Source organism: Dendronephthya gigantea, unplaced genomic scaffold (genome assembly GCF_004324835.1).
Source record: "Dendronephthya gigantea isolate DGI-Jeju-01 unplaced genomic scaffold, DenGig_1.0 000014F, whole genome shotgun sequence".
Classification (NCBI taxonomy): Eukaryota; Metazoa; Cnidaria; class Anthozoa; order Malacalcyonacea; family Nephtheidae; genus Dendronephthya; species Dendronephthya gigantea.
Genome location: NW_021163024.1, coordinates 1,726,044 through 1,747,018, shown reverse-complemented (window position 1 = coordinate 1,747,018; position 20,975 = coordinate 1,726,044). Strand labels below are relative to the sequence as shown.

Here is a 20,975-nt window from a genome sequence, read left to right as displayed (position 1 = left end):
AAAATCAATATAATATCCTATCGTTTTCATGCATGGCTGTATTGTTAATCTCACCCACTCAGATGCCATCTGTATAACTCCTCCCAAGTCATTGAAAATACTTATCGTTTCGTTCCCATTTCCTGGTTTCCCACGCGTTTTTCCGTTGTGATCCGTGATTGGCTCGCTCACTCCGTCCAGGGAGGGGGGAGCGGGTAAAATTGTTTTTTTCCTTTTACTCTACGAGCACTCCTTTTTTCATCTAAACTCATTTTTTGTAAACTGCACGTAAAATAAAGCTCTCAAAACGAAGTTTCCTAAATTGAGTGTTGGTAACACATGTGATGATCAAGGGATTCCTGTCCTATACTTCTAATCCTGAGGGATCAGAACACTGATAGACTTTGTTGCAACGTCTTCTTCAACTACCAATATTCTCATGTAATTTACCAACCAGATGCTGCCGTAAAATCAGTACGACAACGATTACATCGCAACTTGTGATCACAGATTTGAAACGACGGAAAAACGTTTGCTACATGTGCAAGTGTATAAATAGCTCATATTGATGTGTCTGAGAATGACACATGAAGCAATCTAAACATGGCCAGAAATTTCGGACATGCGCCCGCTCACACGCCCTCAGCGGCTCTGCTTATCTAATTAAAATTCATATTTACAAAGTAAAATGGCTTCCTCTGCTGGTGCAAAGCGTAAACTTGTGGCAGATTTGAGGGTCGATTACAAAAAAATTGTATTTTTATATTTTGACATACACACAAATTTTTTGACACATTCGTTGAATTCATCTGCCAAAATATGAATTCTTCATCGCAGCGATCAAAGTTGTTTATCAAAATTGTGAGCCAAGCACAGCTAGTTGTCCTCACGGCCCGTTTTATACGATTTTTGGCAAAGATTTGCAGGGCGATGAAAACAAATGTAGTTCTCAAATTCGTTGGACTGTTAGGTATACATACGTTGGAAACGAAACGAGCTCGGCAAATGTGAATCGAACGCATAATGCTGTGCGAGTAGAAAATGCTGAGACAAAGATCACCTTTTGGCGAAAATCTTGTTCTTTTATATACAGAACATATTGTTAGTTTTGAAACGCATTTAATTTCTATATTAATATATTTTACATATTTACATCAACAAGACGCCAGCAATATTAATTCGCATGCGGAACTTGGCAAGGGTGTGACGGCCATGCATCAAGTTGATGCGTTTGGCAAAAACACCTTCAGTTGAAACACAGACGTCATTGCGATAACAACTGCTACTGGCGTGGCTGTTTGTTTTACTTGTTTTGTGTTGCACGCTGCTGGCGCAAATATTCTATCAAGTTCAAAACGTTGTCGTTGGTGCGCGTGTAAACCAAGGTGAGTTAAATTCATAGTTATATTTAGTTCTTTTGTTGACTTAGATTTAGTTTGTTACCAAGACTTTATTTTCGTATTTACGAACCTTAAATTTAGTTTTGTTTATGGAACACTTCGAACACTGGTCAAGTTGTCTTGCATGCAGGTTATTATTCATGACGTGCTATTTTATCTATCTAATGTATAGGCCGCGCATGAAATGATTAAAGTTGCGTGCTGTACGTGCATGTGATCACGCAATACTGTATTTAGTATAGCTATTGTTGTTTCGTGTTTTCTAGTTCGAACCTACTATCTGCTACTATCTACTATTATTTACTACGTATCTACATTTCTGCTATCTGCCTACCTATATCTACCCAATGTGATAACACACCACAAAACCTTTGCTACCACGCCGATCTGATGTCAATTATCAACCAAATGATGCATAGTCAACCAAATGATTTCGATATTAAAGTCATCATTAATTAATTATCCATTTACGCATTGATTGTTTATTCTATTCTGCCGAGTTCGAAATATCAGCGCACCGCCTACATCTCGCGCAACACGTGACTGCAAACCATCGTTCTGTCCGTGTGAAGTACATTTAAGTTCGAATTTGCTACACTGTGAAGGAATTCGAAGAATCTAAAGAATTTAATCGACTGTTTCCTGCAACTGCAGCGGCCAAGTCGTATTAAAGGGCTTCCAGCCCAAAAATCAAAACAATCTAATCAATTGTTCCGAGCAACTCCTGCGGCCAAGTCGGATAAAGGGGTATTCCTGTCCAGAAATCGAATCAATTATCATGTCCCACATGGATCCTGAGATAGAGCACGATATGGATCAATTAAGACAATTTCGAAGTACCGCGAAAGGAAATGTAACCAGAAAAGCTAATAAGCTTAATGAGCTAATAAATTCAAAGGTCGAAACTGAGGCTGTTGAAAATGCTTTGGAGGAACTGCTTGAAGTTTGGAGCCAATTTCAATTAGCACACCATAACTACCATAGTTTAATTAAAGATGAATAGCGATTCAAGAGTCGAAAGTGTACGCTGATTCCGTGTAAAAGAATTATTTTCAGAGCTTCGAGAAAGGGTCAATTCGTGGCTCGAGCAACCTATCGATCATTCCCAATCAAACGAACCAATTCAACCCCAAACAAATCCAGCCAGAAGATTCAGTGAGCTCCGTTGGATCACGCCGTTCGTCACGTGCTCATTCAAGAGCAAGTTCATTAAGAAGTGCGTCAAGTGCCAAAGCGAAGGCGGCGGCGAGACAGGCAGCACTAGAAGCTAGAGCAAATTTAATGGAAAGGATGAATAACCTCCAATTAGAAGAACTAAAAATTCAACAAATGAAATCTCAAGTACAGCTTCAAGCAGAGATAACCGCAGCCGAAGCCGAGAAAAGGGTCTACGAACAGACCGAGGTTGAGGAAAACCAAAGCGAGCGTTTGCCTCAACAAAATACAATCGAGCAGCGATCTCTGCGTATACCATCGCAACCTCCCTTACCTCAAACTTTAGAAAGGATTGCTGAAAACAACCCAGAGCAGAGGCAAACGGCTAATCGACAACCAAAGAATCACCCAGAAGTTGTTCCATCAACTGGTCAACAGTTAAATCCTTGTGCGACTGTATGGTCTCCCAGTACGGCACGACCTCAGCAGCCTGTAACTCATGTTGGCGATAGCGCATTTCACCAGCTGATGGAGACTCAAGATCGCCAAAGCACGGTCCTTCAACAGTTGGTGCAACAACAGCAACAAAGCGCCATGGCGCTTACGTTACCAAAACCGACCATTAAAGTCTTCACAGGAGATCCTATAGACTACAGCGACTTCGTTCGAGGATTTGAACACCTTGTCGAAGAAAAGACCCCTTGCTCAAGCTCCCGTCTATATTACCTCATTCAATATACATCAGGACCCGTTCAAAATCTGATGAAAAGTTGTTTGTCAATGAACACCGAGGAAGGCTACAAGGAGGCGAGGAGACTCCTGAAAGAGAGATATGGTCAGAATTATAGAATCGCAACACGTACAAGCTTTAACAGATGGATTGCCAATAAATTCCGAGGATGGAGAGGCGCTTCTAAAGTTCTCTGTTCAATTAACTAGCTGTACTAACACCCTGAAAGAAATCGGCTGTGTCAGGAAGTTAGATCACCCTGAGAATCTTAGAAAAATCGTAAATCGGCTTCCATTTGGCATGACACTGAAATGGCGCGATGCCGTTGACCGTATCGTCGAGAAGGAACGAAGGGACGTCACAATCAAAGATGTAACTGACTTCGTGACTCCGAAGGCAAGAGCAGCAGCCAGCCACCTTCTATTTGGGAAAGTTGTCAACGAAAGCAAAGGAAAACAAGCAAATGAAAAACACAGGCCTCGATTTATTAAGAGAGAAAGTGGCTTTGCAACAGAAGGAGATCAATCGCCCAAACACGGCCAAGAATCAAGGAAGCTACCCGAATGTCCTTCGTGTAGTGATAACCATTGGTTGTCAAGTTGTGAGAAATTTTGCAAGCTTTCCTTCGAAGAAAGAAAGACGCTTGTGAAAGATAAGCGACTTTGCATGAACTGTCTCAGATTTGGGCATTTCGTCCGTTCGTGCCCTAAGAATAGCTTCTGCAAGGTGGATGGATGCAGTGGAAAGCATTCGACTTTCCTTCACCCGAAGAAAATAATCCCAAATCAGCGGGGTGAACATGATAAGAAGACGTCTGGGAAAGAAAACAACGTCGCGGAAGAGGACACAGCAAACAATGGCTATGTGAAAATGTCGCCTAAATCTGGTACCTGCAGCTCTTCTGTAACTGGCCTCGCGATTGTCCCGGTCAGAGTAACGGCGGAAGGAAGATCTAAAGTTATGGAAACATATGCTTTCCTAAATTCTGGTTCTAACACCTCGTTTTGCACTGAAAGCCTACTGAGAAGGCTCGACCATCAAGGACAAAGAACGAAGCTGTCCCTTACCACAATGCTCGGCGAAGGTATGCCGATCGAATGTTCAGTACTAAAGATTCAAGTCGCTGACTTAAATAACGAAACCCGCGTTGTAATACCAACAGTGTAATCCACCCCAAATCTACCTATCCGACTGGAATGTATTGGTAAACAGGAAGACGTCAATCGCTGACCACATCTAAAAGGTATAACCATCCCACACATAGATGCTGAGATCGGTCTCTTAATTGGAAGTGACGCCCCAGAAATACTGCAACCAAGGGAAGTAAGACAGAGCGAGAATGGAGGTCTCTTCGCAACGAAAACGGTTTTGGGCTGGGTTCTTAATGGCCCGCTTGGACGAAGGGAAAACAAAGCCCCCGCCACACATTGTGTTCAGGCAGACAACATACTTAACAAACAGTTCGAGAATTTCTGTAACATGGAGTTCGACGATGTAAAGTACGAGTCCTCTGAAATTTCTATGTCACAGAACGACAAGAAGGCTTTAAATATCATGGAGAAAACTGTCAAGATGGTTAACGGTCACTACGGATTGGACTTCCGTGGAGGAACAACCCACCGCATCTTGAGAACAACAGGTTACAAGCTGAACAAAGACTACGTTCGTTGAAAAGGCGATTGCAACACGATCCACAATTATTGAGCAAGTACAAAACATTCATGAACGATTTGTTATGTAAGGATTACGCTAGGAAAGTTGACAGCCAAGATCTCGGTCCGCTAAAAACCCATTGGTATTTACCTCATCACCCTGTATTCCACCCTCAAAAACCCGACAAGGTTCGCGTCGTATTCGACTGCTCAGCAAAGTATCGCGAAGCCTCGTTGAATGACCAATTGCTACAGGGGCCGGATTTGACAAATACACTCATCAGCGTGCTAACAAGATTCAGAGAAGAACCTGAAGCATTCATGGCAGACATCGAAGCGATGTTCTATCAAGTGCGCGTCCCCTCAAGCGATTGTGACGCCCTCAGATTTTTTTGGTGGCCGGATGGCGATCTCGCCAAGAAACCAGAAGAGTACGAAATGAGAGTTCATCTCTTTAACGGTGCCTCATCCCCAAGCTGCACTAATTTTGCCCTAAAAAGGACCGCTAAGGACAACGAAGCAGATTTCGAACCCAGGGTCATCGAGACAGTGCAACGTAACTTCTATGTCGACGACTGCCTAAAGTCAGTCAGAGGGGAGGACGAAGCCGTTGATCTCGCGGAGCAGCTGGGGAGTTGCTGGCAAGAGGAGGGTTCAGGCTTACAAAGTGGCTTTCAAACTAAAAAAAGGTCGTTCAATCCCTCCCTGAATCGGAAAGAGCCTCGCTGGTCAAAACCCTAGATTCCAACAGTTGGTCTGTCGAAAGAGCTCTTGGAGTTCAATGGAATATCACTTCCGATCAGTTTGGTTTCAAGATCGTCGTGAAGGACCGACCCCCCTACGAGAAGAGGAATCTTGTTGATCGTCAGCTCAGTCTATGACCCTCTTGGATTTGCCGCGCCATTTATATTTCAAGCTAAGCTCATCCTACAAGATCTATGCCGTAAGAAATTAGGCTGGGACGTGCCCATCCCAGAAGAATCCCTGAAACGATGGCACGGATGGCTACAAGAGCTACCCAAGCTGGAACAGCTCGTGGTCGATCACTGCTTTAAACCAACATCTCTTGGGAAAGTCCATGACGTTCAACTCCACCACTATGCTGACGCATCTCAACACGGATACGGCGCGGTGTCATATCTTAGAGTCGAAGATACCGACTCACGTTTGAGTATTTAAACTCCAAAAGAGAGCAGCAAGAGTTATTGTGGATGCCAGAGTACGAGACGAGAGAACTGTTACTTTGTTTAATAAACTGAATTGGTTAACATTTGACGATGAACTTAAACTTAACACATGCTGCATGGTTTATAAAATAATGCATGGTTTAGCTCCTGACTATCTTGGCCAATAAATTTTCAAGAGTGAGCGACATATCACAGCGTAACTCGAGATACGGTGATATAACATTTGTTTGTCCAAGGTACAATCGAGAAAAAGAAGGTGGAAAATCATTTGCTGTATCAGCAATAAAATTATGGAACAGTATTCCCGTGACTGTTAGATCTAGTTCCATTATCAAAACTTTTAAGAAAAGCTAGTTCCAATATCAAAACTTTTAAGAAAAACGATCGTCATTTTTGCGCTAAAAATACAAATGGTAAGGTTTTAGAAGACGCTGGTCTTTCTATTTTACGCGAAAGATTTCAGGACGAAAGAATCGATCCTGAAATAGTTATTTCTATGTCGGATGCAGAATTAGCTTGCCTTGGTGTCACAACAATAGGTGATCGGATTCGTCTACGTTCAGCATGTGGAGGAAAGAAAGATGCAGATGCACCAAATGTTTCTCCGGAAAATAATTCACCATCATCGAATGCTGGTCCAACATCTTCTAGATCCACTGCCGCAAAAGTCGCATCGGAACGTGCTAGATTGTTTAACCCCCGACATTCAAGGGTGGCCAGCAGAAAGAGAAAGGCGTCCCAAGGCTCTGGTAGAACGTGGACGGCTAATGTTTTTTGCTTGGCTGATCGCCAACAAACCAGCATACCAAATGCAAGCGCTAAGCAAATTCTACACAATGCAGGTTTGGGGCTAAAAAAGATCAAGTTTTCACTCCAGGCAAATCTCTCGACCAAGCCTCTTAAGCCTGAAAAAGTAATGCAGGTGAAACAGACATGTAATGGGTGCCTACAAGAATTCCCCATGCATGAATTACGAGATCATTTATATACATGCACAGCAGGACTATTTGATTCTGAACCAAAAGCAAATGATGGTCTTGGTAATGCAACTGATGTTACAATTCAGCAAAGCCAAGGTAATGACACTGTAGAAAGCGATGTCAGCACTGTAATGATTACCCAAAATAATGATGAGCCGGAGCTAACCATCAGTACTCCATTGGTTCCAGAGAATGATGTAAATACTCTTGTATATGAACCTGTGGTTATTGACATTGAAAGCATGGACAATAGCAGTGAAATTGAGGGAGGAATTGTGCAAAATATTGGTCAACATGAAGAAGCTTCAATACATATTGACTCAGTCGTCGATGGCATTTCTGACTACTGTCAGAAAAACAAAGTTTCTAGCACTAAAGAAGTTGTGCGTCTGATGCGATCCAAATTGGTGAAGGGGAGAAGCCTAGAAGTAGAAAGTGAAGATGCTTGTCCAGAAGGTGCAACAAACTACATCCTGGTTAACCGCTACAACATTTTAGAGACAGGCATGGATGAGATAGCTGGTTTACAGGACTTTTCATCTAACACTTTACAGTAATAAAATTTGGTATTTTTTCATAAAATATACAGTATAATTAATTTAACCATATCTTTAACAGAAAGCCCAAGACTGGGGGTCCACGAAAGGAATTCTTTCGTTTAATCTTACTTGAAATCAAAGAAAAATATTTTGATGATGGGCTTCGTGATCTCTTGGCAGAAGAGTATATTACCATTGGAATGATAATGGTAAGATTAAGTAAGACTTTTCATTTTTATCTTTCATTTGATTTTAAAGAGTTCTATCTGAAGCAAAGCATCAAAACACTGTCATTTACAGATTTATTATTCATTTGTGTTTGGGTGGGCGGTTGGGGGGGGGGATAATCCCAAACATATTATACACTTTTCATGCCCCTCTCTATAATTAACACATTGACATTTCAATCTTGACCATTCACACTTTGCAAATAAGACATTGTTTAGTCAACTCTCATGAATACTGCCAAAGTGAAAAATTGTAGAATAAAAAAAGGAGAATAGGTTGTCTAGTAGTTCACAATTAAGCATATAACTCTCTAAAGCATATGGAAACTTTCTTGCTGCTCTGTTCTGTGTTGATGTTTAGTTTATACTAACGGACAGTGATTGGTGCCCATGAGTGGGCAGTTCAACATTCCTTATGCGTATTAATTTTTGATTTGTAATTAAACGTGTCCTGAAACAACTGTGTTTAATTTTAAATCATATTTTAGTGGTCGAAAACGATGTCAGATTTCTCTGCCTAATGTAACATTAGAAATTGCATCATGAAGTGGCACCCGTATTCAGCCACATGATGCATCATTAGGGAGCTTTAGCAATGACTACGAGTACGACTACGAGTACGAGATTCGTCATTCTCGCGCGTTGTTTGCTTACGCCATCAGCCAAAACTCGTAGTCGCCGAGCTTTTGAGTACGAGTTTTTTGATAAATTTGATTGATTGGTCCGTCGTTTAGCATGCCGCAAATGTTCCATGTGAAAACAGGCTACACAATTAAATGAATTAATCAACACCATATAATCAACAAACGCACAATGAACCGGTTGATGTTTAATAATTTTTGCCGTTGATTTTATCCTGAGCAACAAAACACTCGCAACTAAGACAGCCGACTAAACATATATGGCGAACATGCTTTTTCATGCCTTTCAGTTGGGTGAATTTAAACGATTGCATTCCTCGATTTCCGCGTTTGGTGTTATTTTACATGTATTCCTTTTGATTGCTTTCATCAAAGACCCTTTGAAATGCTTCAAGAACTCCGGGACATATCTTGTCGAAAATTTGGCCGTCTCCGATTTCCTGACATGTTGCCTTGCACCGTTCCTGCATTACGTCACTAACAAACAGTTCTGGATGCATATTCAATTCGTCTCACAAACCGCCACTAGTGCATCATGATCTCCATACGATAGCGTCGATTTCACTTGATCGTTATTTGATTGTTGTGTATCTTTTAAAACAACGCGTGTTCATGAGGGGAAAGATTTTAGTCGCCTGGCTGGCAGGTATATGGCTTCTCAGTTGTGCATTTGCAGTGAAAATTTATTCTTCAAACGGAAGTGATAATACCATAACAGCATTAGCACCTTTCACTGGGGTAGCGCCAATTATATTTTCAAGCGTGATGTATGCGTTGACATATTAGGTGCTGAGAAAACAATCGAGAAATTTGGCTCTGGAAAATATTTCCAATCGTCAGCACCAGACGCGAATCTTAAAGAAAAAACGATTTTTGCGGACAATTAAGGATTAAAGCACTCTGTGAGTGCATTATCGGGTTTTACATGCACGAGTTCACAAACAAGAAACGAGAAATTCAATACTGAAATAGTTCGAGTTGAACTTCGAGTTCCTTATTTTAGAAGGAGTGCATGTAAAACCCGATAATACACAAACAAAGAGTGCTTTAATGCTTTTAATATTCATTTTGAGTGAACTCGTAAAGACTTTATATCATTTTAAAACTTAAATAAACAACACATGCTTGCCTTTAAATACTAAAACACCCTAACCGGTTGCCTGTTTAGTATTTTTCGGTGTGGATTCATCTATGATTACATTAATTTCTTCTTAACTAAGTTCGGCAAATTTTTTGTTTATTGCCGCCATTTTGATCGTGCAATAAATCCTATAACGGCACTGCCGTGGCGTTGTTGCTATATAAAATTCTCTCACGTGGTACAAATCGACCAAACAGAACGTAAGTTTACAAAAAATGAATATTAATAATTCTTATCGCATGCATCGCAGTGTTTTGCATCGTGCCTTCTTCTATATATTTCGGTTACCGTATGTTTCATAAGTCGTTTAACAAGCAGAATGACTTAGTGATGAGAAAAATATTTTTTGGAATATTTTACATTAACTATGCTATAAATCCCTTACTGTACGTGTTACGTTTGCCAAACTATCGAAAAACATTTTATTTGCTATACAGTTGGAAAGCCACGCAATAGAAAAATACTTCTTAGTGTGAATCATGATCTATTTGTATATGTAAGTGCTCCAGAATGATTCTAATCTCGAATTTACGTCGCAAGATTATGCAGACTTCTACTGAGCTTGTTATAATTCAGGATGCATAAATGGTGAATAACTATATACATGTATACACATACTTGGATAAAATTGGATAAACAACTATACACATACTTGGATAAAATTGTATAAATAATTTTCTCAGTAGCTACAGAAAGAACATATATCTGCTATAGCTTTACAGACAAAGAGATGCAATATGCTAACTTTTTAAACAATAGCCTGGATAGCTTAGACTCTAATTTAATTACTTTTCATTATGTGCACCCTGTCACTACGACAATTCATAGACGATGTCTTGTGAGGAAAATCTTTGCCAGATAATATAATAGTGTCGTATGTCATCTTACAACGTCGCCTATCAGGCAGGCAATGAGACACTGCATTGCTTCGTATTTTCAATTTAGGTAAAATGTATTTGGGTTCAATTTCACACGTGTTAGTATTTTTCGATTTGATAAACGACCCTCTGAAATGGTTCATAGATTCATGAATATTTGTGACTTGTCAAGAATAAGACGGTTGGGAATTATTTAAAATCGTCTTCAGTGGCGTAACTAGAACGATAATTGGGGGGGGGGGTTAATATTCATATATCCAGTTCTGCCCTACGGATTTCTTTTGTTACAAAACGCTGTCGGATGAATAAACAGAGGGCCAGAGTTTACCAGTAATGGTGCTTTTGCCCTCGGTAAATAAAGTATTTTGACTTTTCACTTTAGAAAACGGAACTCACACAAATGATTGTGTACTCGGGCTCCGTTTTTTAAGGACACACTCCAATGACTCCATGTATAGCGATCTGACTTGTCTCCTTGGTGAAAATCGATGCATAATTATATACAGTATACGTTATTTGCCGGCACGCAAATAGTGAACTGATATTGCAGACACTTTATACGTTGGGAAACATACGAATTAGAAACATTCACTTAAAATTCTGTTGGTGAATTATAAAACTATTCCTCGCGATCCCTTTTTGGTATTCCTCGCACGATTTCGTTTTTTAGGTATAATGAAAGATATTTGACTTACAGGAATATTCGTGCCGCATAAATCATACAAAATACGTTTCACGGGATGCAAAAGATTTTCAGTGAACACAAACGCCTTCGCTGATATCAAAGGATATTTCTCGTACGTGCCAAACTAAAAGTTCGCCTTTCGCTAAAAGTATGGGAGATAAAACAAGTTGATTATTAACTTGATAGCAAAATAAAAAAATGTTTAATTAAGCAAGGGACGGTGGTATCAAAGCTGTCTATGGTTATCCACCAGATAGTGCTTTTTTCATTGCCCGCGTTGTTTGGTACAACAACATGCATAGATTAAAAACGTTAATATCCTGGGATGGACCATTCCCCTATTAAACTAAATTTAAAACTAGGAATTTTCATCCGTACAGATGGAAAGAACATTTCAAAATAAGTAAAAATTAATTAGCCTAAAAATAATAATAACTCCATGATTATGAATCATCGGTTAGTCGTGCCCCTTTATATATAAGGTCCTGTGGCAGAGGAAGCATTGATATAAGTGTTAAGTAGCTTTTATTTTCTATTTACGCGAGGTAGGAGATCTTTTACAATTGTTAACTAATGTTCATTAATGTTCAGTTTCTTTACTGGATTCTCTACTCTTCACTTGATCTTCTGATCTTCGTCGTTTTGAGTTCTTGTCTTCGTTGTCTGTCCTGTAAGGTTGAGCTTCCTAACGTTTCACATGCTTTTTACTCCGCTAGTCCACTGAAGGTTGGGGTGTTGTGCACGCCCTTTTATAATAACGGTTGAGGGAAACTTGCAGACGTCATCAACCAGAGTGGGCTGATCCTTATCCAACCAATCAGCGTTGTAAGTTAGAAATGTGGGTTGGTCTTAGAAGCTCGTTCCAGCTCTCATATCTTGTTTGCTTAAGGCGTTGTCGCACTAGTCGAGTTGGTCTTCTGCTCAATCGATCAATACTTAAAAATGTTCACAACTTAAAATGTTTATCATCAACAACTAGTAAAATTTACAAACAATACGTCTGTGAACAATATCTTTCAACTTAAACTATTTTCACTCTTATTTTATCGAATTGAACTTTTGATGACGTAATCTATTACATGCTTGACCGAGCAACATTTTTAACACAATTGATTGACATAAGAACTTGAATGGCCGACAGCACGCACATTTTTTTTATAAAAATGCAACCATTAAGATAAGTGAAGACTTAAGACTGTTTACCCAGGTATTAGTTCTGAGAGGATTATAAATATTTTCACCTTGTTACTTATTTAACCCCACGATATGTCATACATGAAAGGGAAAGGCGATTAATGTTTGCTAATGGCCGAAAAATATACTTACTCAGGCGTCTTGTGGCAAAAATCATTCACTAATCCCTGTCATGCAATTGATATTCCTATTTTTGCAGCTATTTTATATGCATATCTCTAAACACAATAAAGCTTTGCGTAACATAAGGTGGAACGAATGAGTTCAACAGTTCAACTCAGGCTCAAGACGGCGTTTTCAAAACCTAAAAGCTCACCTGTATTTCTGTGATTAACTTTGCAGTCTCTCTGTTCAGGTCAACTGACTGAAAATACAAACAGCCAATATAAATTCTCAGACGTGGATCTTTTTAGCAGAACAAAAGCAGTATATAATTACTCCAGCGTCAGCGACAGAGTTGGTTTGGGGGTTTTTTTTGGGGGGGGGGTTATTGTTTTTTGTCGTTACAAGTGTCTTTTGGCGCAAAATGAACTAGTTTTTAAAGCACGTTGTGCTTCTGAATGTCGCGATCAAATTAAACAACATTTAGGTTCGCAAGGCATCTAAATGAGTATGAACTGTATTGTAAATATACAAGGTTTTTATCTTAGAGAATAGCCCAATCATAATTTTATTATCATTACGCGTGGTCTGTAGAAGTTGAGGTTGTTCTCAAATTAGTCTTACATTGAGTCCTAGAAAACTCCATTGACAACAAAACTTCATCTACCTTTTTGCTGAGACATGCTAAATTTGTTGTTTCCATTTGCCTTTCTTTATCCAAGATGTTTTGCGAAAAGACCGATGTCGTCATCATAACTGTTTAAACCGATTGCTTGCAGTCTCTCGGTGTGGACCCTACAAAAATCTACGTCTTTTGCTTTTAAAAGACATTTTTACGAGGAAAAATCTTTCTTAACTTCTCTCGTGCTTTTTCACATGAAAACAATTGATGCTGCTAAGCAACCACTCCGTATAATTAAAGAATATGCTCGCGCTTGCTTTATTGCGTCCGAGAATGAGGAACATTTTGAGGAACTGATCAGAACAGATCCTTCAACTTCGGAAGTGAACTTATCAACAATTTTCAAAGAGCTTCTATTCAGTGGCGGATCTAGGGTATATAAGGCTGAGTAAATTACTACAGCTTTAACTTGCAATTACATTGGAGAATTTTTATTTCAAAATATTGTTTAGAAATTTAAAGCCAATATAACGTTGCTATTAAAGTATTTTCAATTTAAAGCTAGGCCTCAGCCTATGACCTTATTGATACGCCATTGCTTCTATTGGCACGACTGTAATGCAAAGGGCAATGCTTTTCATTCTTGCTCATAATGCACTAAATTTGTAGCGATCATAAAGTTGCTTTAGTCGCTATAATTTTTAGCGAAATGTGTAACAACATTATAATTAGTGACACATTTAGCAAGAGATAAGGATACAATTCTGGCAGCCCACTTAAGCAGTAGGGATACTTTCAAGAAAAAATAGGCCAAAATGTAAGATTCTTAGAATACAGTACTTCAATTGGTATAATTGGTCGTGATTTATATGTAAATGGCCTATTCTAAGGAAAGTTATTATATCGCGTAGAGGCAGAGCATCGACGTGCCCTATCATGATTGAAAAATAACACGATAGCTGAAAAACATGTTATCACAGGAACAGGTAATATAAATATTTAGGTAAATTATATACAGCCAGCTTGAGATACATCTTGCAACAATAATTTAAGATTCAATTTCTTTCCCAGAATATCGAAACCTAGGATGTCGTTTCCTAGGATGTCGAATCTTCCGCATTTAAATATTAACTGTATTGCGTTTGGTTTATTCTTACATGTTTAAATATGCTGACCAGTTTTCACGTTTGTTTTGCTGAAATATGCTTTGCTTCTATTTAGCAATTATACCACGAGTTCAAGTCGTATATGAGCTGTAGCCGACGAGATGCGTAGAACCCAGTTGGCTATCAGCCATATGGGACGCGAGCAAAAATTGTAAGGCTGGTTGACCGGAACAAACTGTCAGGCTGATTACACTCAAATCTGACAAAAACATTAAAAATAACGACCACCCTCTCAGCGGGAAGGATTAACATAAGTATAAGGCTCTTCAAAATGTCATTGCTGTATAAACAAACTTGAATGGGCGGGGCTGTAATGTTGTTACGCGTACTTCCTCGCTGACCTTAATGGACCTTATGCGACACCGCGGAAATTGTTGAGACTTCGCCGCAATCCTAAATACTTAGGCTTCAAACTTGTTAAGAGAGAAGATTTATAAATACCAAACAAAATAGGTCTTGGACAAAAGATTTGAAGGCTTGCACACGGCAAAAACAAGTCGTTTGAATTAACCACAAAATGGCCATTAGACATAACGCAAATGTGCTGTCAAAAGAGTGCAGAATGCGTATTCAGAAGAAAAATTGAACTTTTTAAAGTTATTCAATGTAGTTTTCTCTTCGATAGCGATACAGAAATGCACAATTGTGAACCAATGATTAGATTTTCGGGTTAAGATTTCATAAACACCAATTTTTGCGCTGTTACTTTATGCGCAATCGAATAATAATTTTAAATCTGCCGCCAAAATGAAGAACAAAATGTTTTACCAGAGCTAAGAATCTTAAGACCAAACTAAAATTAATATAATTGCAAATCTTAGTTGCGAAATTTTCTAAGATGCAGAAAACATAGCCACAATATGGCAACATATGTATATTTTTGTGTCGCGTGTGGAAATGTGTAACTAATTTTGCTACATAAGGCCGTTCTAACAATTATAGCGACTAAAGCAACTTTATATAATCGCTCCAAATTTAAGTGCATTTTGAGCGAACCCTTTGCATTTCAATCGTGCCATTGGAAGCATTGGTGGATCAGGGTATAGACTGAGGCCTAATGTTAAATTCAAGATACTTGAATAGAAGCACTCCGAAAATTGCTGAGAAATTCCTTAGAATACAGATGAGCTGATATGACTAATCGAAATGAAAGCAGCGGTCACGTGGTCCGCAACGGAAGTCTCAATTTATTGAGGGAAGTTTTAATGTTTCCATTCACTTGATTGCTTACATATTTCTATAAACTTGTATTCGCAATTTGAGCCATTATATTGGGCGCTTAGCAATTTCAAAGAAATCAAAATCTTGCAGGAGAGTTTGATATTTCTTCGAAATGTCGAGCTTGTTTCGCTTGTGCATCATCTGTTTTTGATTCCAAGGAAACCACGTTCAAACTCGCCCTGGTAAACCCGGGTTCTTGCAAAGCTTTTCGAGAAGGAACGGTATCAGTATCACCTGCAAGATTTAAAGGTTTGCCCGTAATTTCCCGTCCATACATGCTAGACTTTTCAGTTTTAATAAATTCGATCTGTTTCAACACGTTTTCAGTTATTTTTATGGTGCACACGACGAAGATGTATTGTCCACGCGCGTAAAAATCATCATGTTGATGCAAGTCGTTAAAAACAGGAGTGAACAATGTTGTGCTGCACCCCGCAAACAGTATTTTTAACAATGTTGTTGAAACTTGTTGAACTATCAATATTGTTGCAACTTGTCACAACAACATTGCATCAACACTGATGATTCAACATGGTTCAACAACATTGTTAATAATACGTACTGTTTGCAGGGTGCAGCACAACGTTGTTCACCCCTGATGCAACAACCTGATCAATTTTTGGCCGTGTATCTTTCCGGTTTCTTCACTTGAATCAAAACATTGAAACTTCCATCAATACATTGAGTTTTCCGTTGCGGTTCATGTGACCGTTCGTTTGATTTAATTGGTCAATAGTCATATTGCCTCAAATATGATTGGTTTATTGTGATAAAGAAGTTTCAAATTTCTTGAGAGACTTTTTAAGGAACTGATCAGACCAGTCCCTTCAAAATGCAAGTTTAGGAAATGAGCTGACCAACAATTTTCGGAACGCTTCTTTAGTCTCATTCATTCTCGCCCAAAATCGCAAAAAAAGCGATTATAAATTGCTTTAGTCGCTATAATTATTAGGAGTATTCATAAAATTTTGCAACTAATTAACTAATCTAAATACGCATTGTGCAATCTTTGACAGTCATCATACACATCTCACAGCTGTAAAATTGCCATTTTGAGGCTTATGTATATACACAAGGTTATTAATTCAGACGACTCGTTTTTGCCCTGTGCAAGCTTGAAATCTTTGTCCAATACATATTTTGTTGGGAATTTATGAATATTTTTTCTCAACAAGTTGAAGCCTAAGTTTTGAGAATTTCGGTCAAGTCTTAACAAGTATAAATCTTATCAATATCCGCGGTGTCGCATAAGGTCCATTAAGGTCAGTGAGGAAGTAGGCGTAACAACATTGCAGCCCCCATTCAAGTTTTTTTATACGGCAATGACATTTTGAAGGGCCTTATTTATGTTAATTCTTCCCGCTGAGAGGGTGGTTGCTATTTTTAGTGTTTTTTTTAGATTTGAGTGTAGTCAGCCTGACAGTTTGTTCCGGTCAACCAGCCTTACAATTTTTGCTCTCGTCCCATATGGCTGATAGCCAACTTGGTTCTATACGCATCTCGTCGGCTACAGCTCATATACGACTCGAGCTCGTGGTATAATTGTTAAATAGACGCAAAGCATATTTCAGCAAAACAAACGTGAAGACTAGTCAACAATGTCATTTTAAAGCGCCTTACTTATGTAAATCCTTCACTCTTTGTCAGAGTTGAATGTGAAAATAATGCTCAGCAGCGTAGCCAGCCTGACAGTTTGTTCCAGTCAAACAGTCTGACAATTTTCGATCTCGTCGCGTACGGCTCGTGGTATAGTTGTTAATTAGAAGCAAAGCATATTTCAGCAAAGCAAACGTGAAGTCTTGTCAGCGCGAATGGCGCTTTTTAATTTTTTCTGATCCCTAATGCGGCATTTCAAACTTGATTCGCATCTTGAAACACAAATATAAAGTATGAGGTGCTCAGAACAATTGTAGGTTAATATAAAGTATGAGGTGCTCAGAACAATAGGTTAATATAAAGTATGAGGTGCTCAGAACAATAGGTTAATATAAAGTATGAGGTGCTCAGAACAATTGAACATGTAAAAACATGTTTTCGAATCGTGCTAAAATGCAATCAATTACCAAATGAAGTACTGTATTCTAAGAATGCTACGCCTTTTTTTTCTTGAAAGGTCTTCCTACTGTTGCTGGATTTGTAACCTTATCTCATTGATGTTGAATACATCCTGAAAAGGAAATTGAGATTGCCATGTATGGTTGTTAGAAAATTAATAACCTTCTGTGAAATTAGAAAAATCGTCGTATCTGATTGGCTAATATCAACTGTATCACTTGCATTCCAGATCTCTATAAATACAGGGCGCTAATGCAGCATGTACTGCATGGGCAGCAAAAGTTTTTTGTTGACGAAGGATACAATCTCAGCACAAAATAGAGAGAAAATATTTTGGTATTCAACTTCGACATTACGAAGACAACTAAGGTAATTCACAATACGTTACATTTAGTTGTAAAACAGAAATCATTGCGATGGATTTAAAATGTCTACCTAAATTTTGAAATTTCAAAGATCGTCGGATGCTTTGATATCTTGTTGGGAATTTTGAATGTTTTGACAAAACTTTTAAAGATATTCAAAAGAATATAAGTTTGTCGAATACCATTTAATAAGATCTACAATACAAACGATCTATATTTCATCATATCGCTAGAATTGTTTGTGATGTAGCAACTGCGGATTTGATGGCGATCTGCTAGTGTAAGAACGGCAGCTGGGCAGCTGGCAGGCACCAAATACGGATTATACAAAAATATCAATCAATTTTCCATCATGATTTATCTGGGAATCGACACTGTAGCGATTGGTTTGCATTCATATATAGATTTAGTTAACCGCGATTAATTATATTTAGATTTGGTAAGCAAAGAGATTTATCAATGTTGAACAAAATATAACTTGCACAGGAAACTTAAAGCTTGCAGACGGTAAAAACAAAATTAATCGTCTGGATTAATAAACTTGAGTACACAAGTCGACAATTTTTCTCGACATATTTGCGTACGGATACGAAGATAAATCTTTCTGAGCAATCTCTCACAAGCATAGATCGCTCTACCGATATGAAAAAAGCATAATTCTGACCAGTGTGTGCAATTAACTAAAAACACTGATTCCATTTTTCTGAATTTTAACAACCAAGATGCCTGTTCTGGCCGGCGTGCCGCACAAGTGCCAGTGTTCAATATATAGCTTCTGAACATAAACAATACATTTCATACTCATTTAGATGCCTTGCGAACCTAAATGTTGTTTGATCGCGACATTCAGAAGCACGTCGTACTTTAAAAAGTATAGAAGTTCAATTGTTCAAAAATGTAAATAAACCGCATGATACGTTCACTTTTTCTTACACTTTGATATTAAATCTTCAATCCTGTGCAAACTGCGACGTGTACGTCAACGCGCCCATACACGAACACATCTTGTTAAAAGACGAAATAGCAGCGATCTTCTTAAAATAGGACCAGAATCGACATGTCATAAATATATTCTTACCCCAATTAAATCTAAACTTAATCAAAAAGCATCAAAAGAATGGTTTATTTGTTCCTCTGGAGGAGGAATTGCTGTATCATGTGAGCGAAATCAAATCGCGCATCTGAAAATTAGCCAAAGATTTCCAGCTGTGCACCACAACTTTTAGGAGACAAAACTATGACGTAGATAAATACGGTCACATACACTTTTGCGGCCTATTCTTTCAATAATTCGTGACAATTTTAATCGACCTGTTCTAAAATTACGAAGATGGACTAGAAGAGCAATATCTTTTTGACACACCATATATATAAAAAGGTGTTTAAAATTGAGCTCACATTATTTTAAAGTTTGACATTTGGCCTTTGTTGTTAGCAACAGATTCAGTTTGAGACAACGATTGAGATGGCAAGTACCAAGACCAAGACCAAACTGACTAAAGAACAAGTATCACAGGCTGTGAAGTTATTTGGAGAATGGTTTCCTGAGGAGAATGAAAACTTGAAAAAACATCACGACGACATTGTGCGCCATATTCTTGAGGGTAATGTATCCGGCCGACTGATATTTAATAATTATGCCATGAGCTTGCGTCATATGCTGATAGGCAACGAGGTGCGACCGCGAGTAGGCTATCAAGAACAAAAAAAATGCTTTTTGTCATTTCTAATTACCCGTGAATATTTTTATCTCATGTTTTATTTATTTATTTTATATCTCTGAGAACTGAACTTTTAAAAGCGTTAGCCAATATCTTCCTTATCACACCTAAGCAAAACTGTCGGCCATTTTGTTTTTGCTACTCACCATAGTATGAGCTGATATCTGGTGAGTATCTCCACCAATCAGATTGCAAAATAGATTATATACAGCGATTAGTTATATCATAAAATATCTTAGCCCTTTTGCATTGCACTTGCGCTGTAGCTGTTCTGATTGATATAAGTTCAAAAAATATATAAAGATCAAAAATTGATATTACAGGTACTGAACCAAAAGAAGGCGCACCGCTGCTTCTTCAAGTTCACGCGAAAAAAGCAGCAGCTGTTGCAACTGAACTCAGCGCGGAAGCTGTTTCTTTAACACCTTGCCAGGAAGCAATTGGCGTTTTTATTGCTGACGTGGTTTTCTTCATCTTGGGCTTGGTTGGCTTGCACGTGTCAAATCAACAGCGGATTGCACGTGCCCTCATTCGCGAGTTAGGAGGAACCACACTGAACGGATTTCTCCGAGCTATAGAAGCTTTCAATGAAGCTGAAAGTGCGACAGCGAAGGCGAAAGCTCTCTTCACAATTTTTTCACAGATCTTTAAGGCTGGTGGTTTCAAAGCTGTATTCAAGGTCCTTAAAGATGAAATGTCATTTTGGGAGTGGATCAAAACAGGCATTATTGCAGTGGCCCAGATTACTGCGTGGGTTGCAACCGATGGTGTTGCTTTTATTGCCGAAGTAGCTTTGAGCATCATGAGTGCCACGCAAATGATCCAGGATGGCATAAAAGCTGTAAAAACCTGCAAGGGCTCTTAAACATTATTTTGTGGCCAACTCTCTTAAAATAATCTGAAACGACCTCTTTTACAAAATTTCCGTTCGCGATAATTCAGCTTTTCCTATTTTGTGTGATTTTGATTATCAGATCTAATGACGGTTTGCTGAATTGAATTCTTAATTTGTAATCATAAACGTATTGCATGCATGGTTTTGTAATGTTATTCTAAATTTATTTAGAATATTCAGAAATAAATATTTTACTAATGAAATAAATAAGTAACTTTTGCCAAACTGTTATTTTCTTTTAATATACGTCTATTGTGGAGTATGTTCATGCAATTCGATAAAGTTATAGTATACTCAACTGGCGGCAAACCAAAATCCTAAAAGCTAATTTCCATTTGTTTTTATTTGGTTCGTTGAAACTTCGTTGATGCCATCATTACATAGCATTCCGGCAATATGGGACTTCGAGAATTTGAGTCCTTGTCTGCATTCTTTACTTT

General features: G+C 38.5%; 2 protein-coding genes across 2 annotated transcripts; both read left to right on the top strand.

The window, feature by feature from the left end:
- Positions 1–667: 667 nt before the first annotated feature.
- Positions 668–17,859, top strand: LOC114519736. The gene is made up of 4 exons (XM_028539904.1): positions 668–692; positions 1,241–1,364; positions 7,702–7,831; positions 17,784–17,859. The coding sequence occupies exons 1-4, from the start codon at positions 668–670 to the stop codon at positions 17,805–17,807; spliced, it is 303 nt and encodes a 100-aa protein (XP_028395705.1). The 3' UTR covers positions 17,808–17,859.
- LOC114519810 lies at positions 17,818–20,717 on the top strand. The gene is made up of 3 exons (XM_028539987.1): positions 17,818–17,923; positions 19,355–19,523; positions 19,964–20,717. Exons 2-3 carry the CDS (start codon positions 19,385–19,387, stop codon positions 20,503–20,505), a joined length of 681 nt encoding a protein of 226 aa, XP_028395788.1. The 5' UTR covers positions 17,818–17,923; positions 19,355–19,384; the 3' UTR covers positions 20,506–20,717.
- The last annotated feature ends 258 nt before the right edge of the window (positions 20,718–20,975 follow it).

Excerpts from the sequence above, each read along its gene's own strand:
- LOC114519810 (XM_028539987.1), top strand. The coding sequence starts at position 19,385 with ATGGCAAGTACCAAGACCAAGACCAAACTGACTAAAGAACAAGTATCA. Across the intron at positions 19,524-19,963 it reads TGTGCGCCATATTCTTGAGG|GTACTGAACCAAAAGAAGGC; the intron begins GTAATGTATCCG and ends TTGATATTACAG.
- LOC114519736 (XM_028539904.1), top strand. The coding sequence starts at position 668 with ATGGCTTCCTCTGCTGGTGCAAAGC. Across the intron at positions 693-1,240 it reads TTCCTCTGCTGGTGCAAAGC|ACGTCATTGCGATAACAACT; the intron begins GTAAACTTGTGG and ends GTTGAAACACAG. Across the intron at positions 7,832-17,783 it reads TTACCATTGGAATGATAATG|ATCTCTATAAATACAGGGCG; the intron begins GTAAGATTAAGT and ends CTTGCATTCCAG.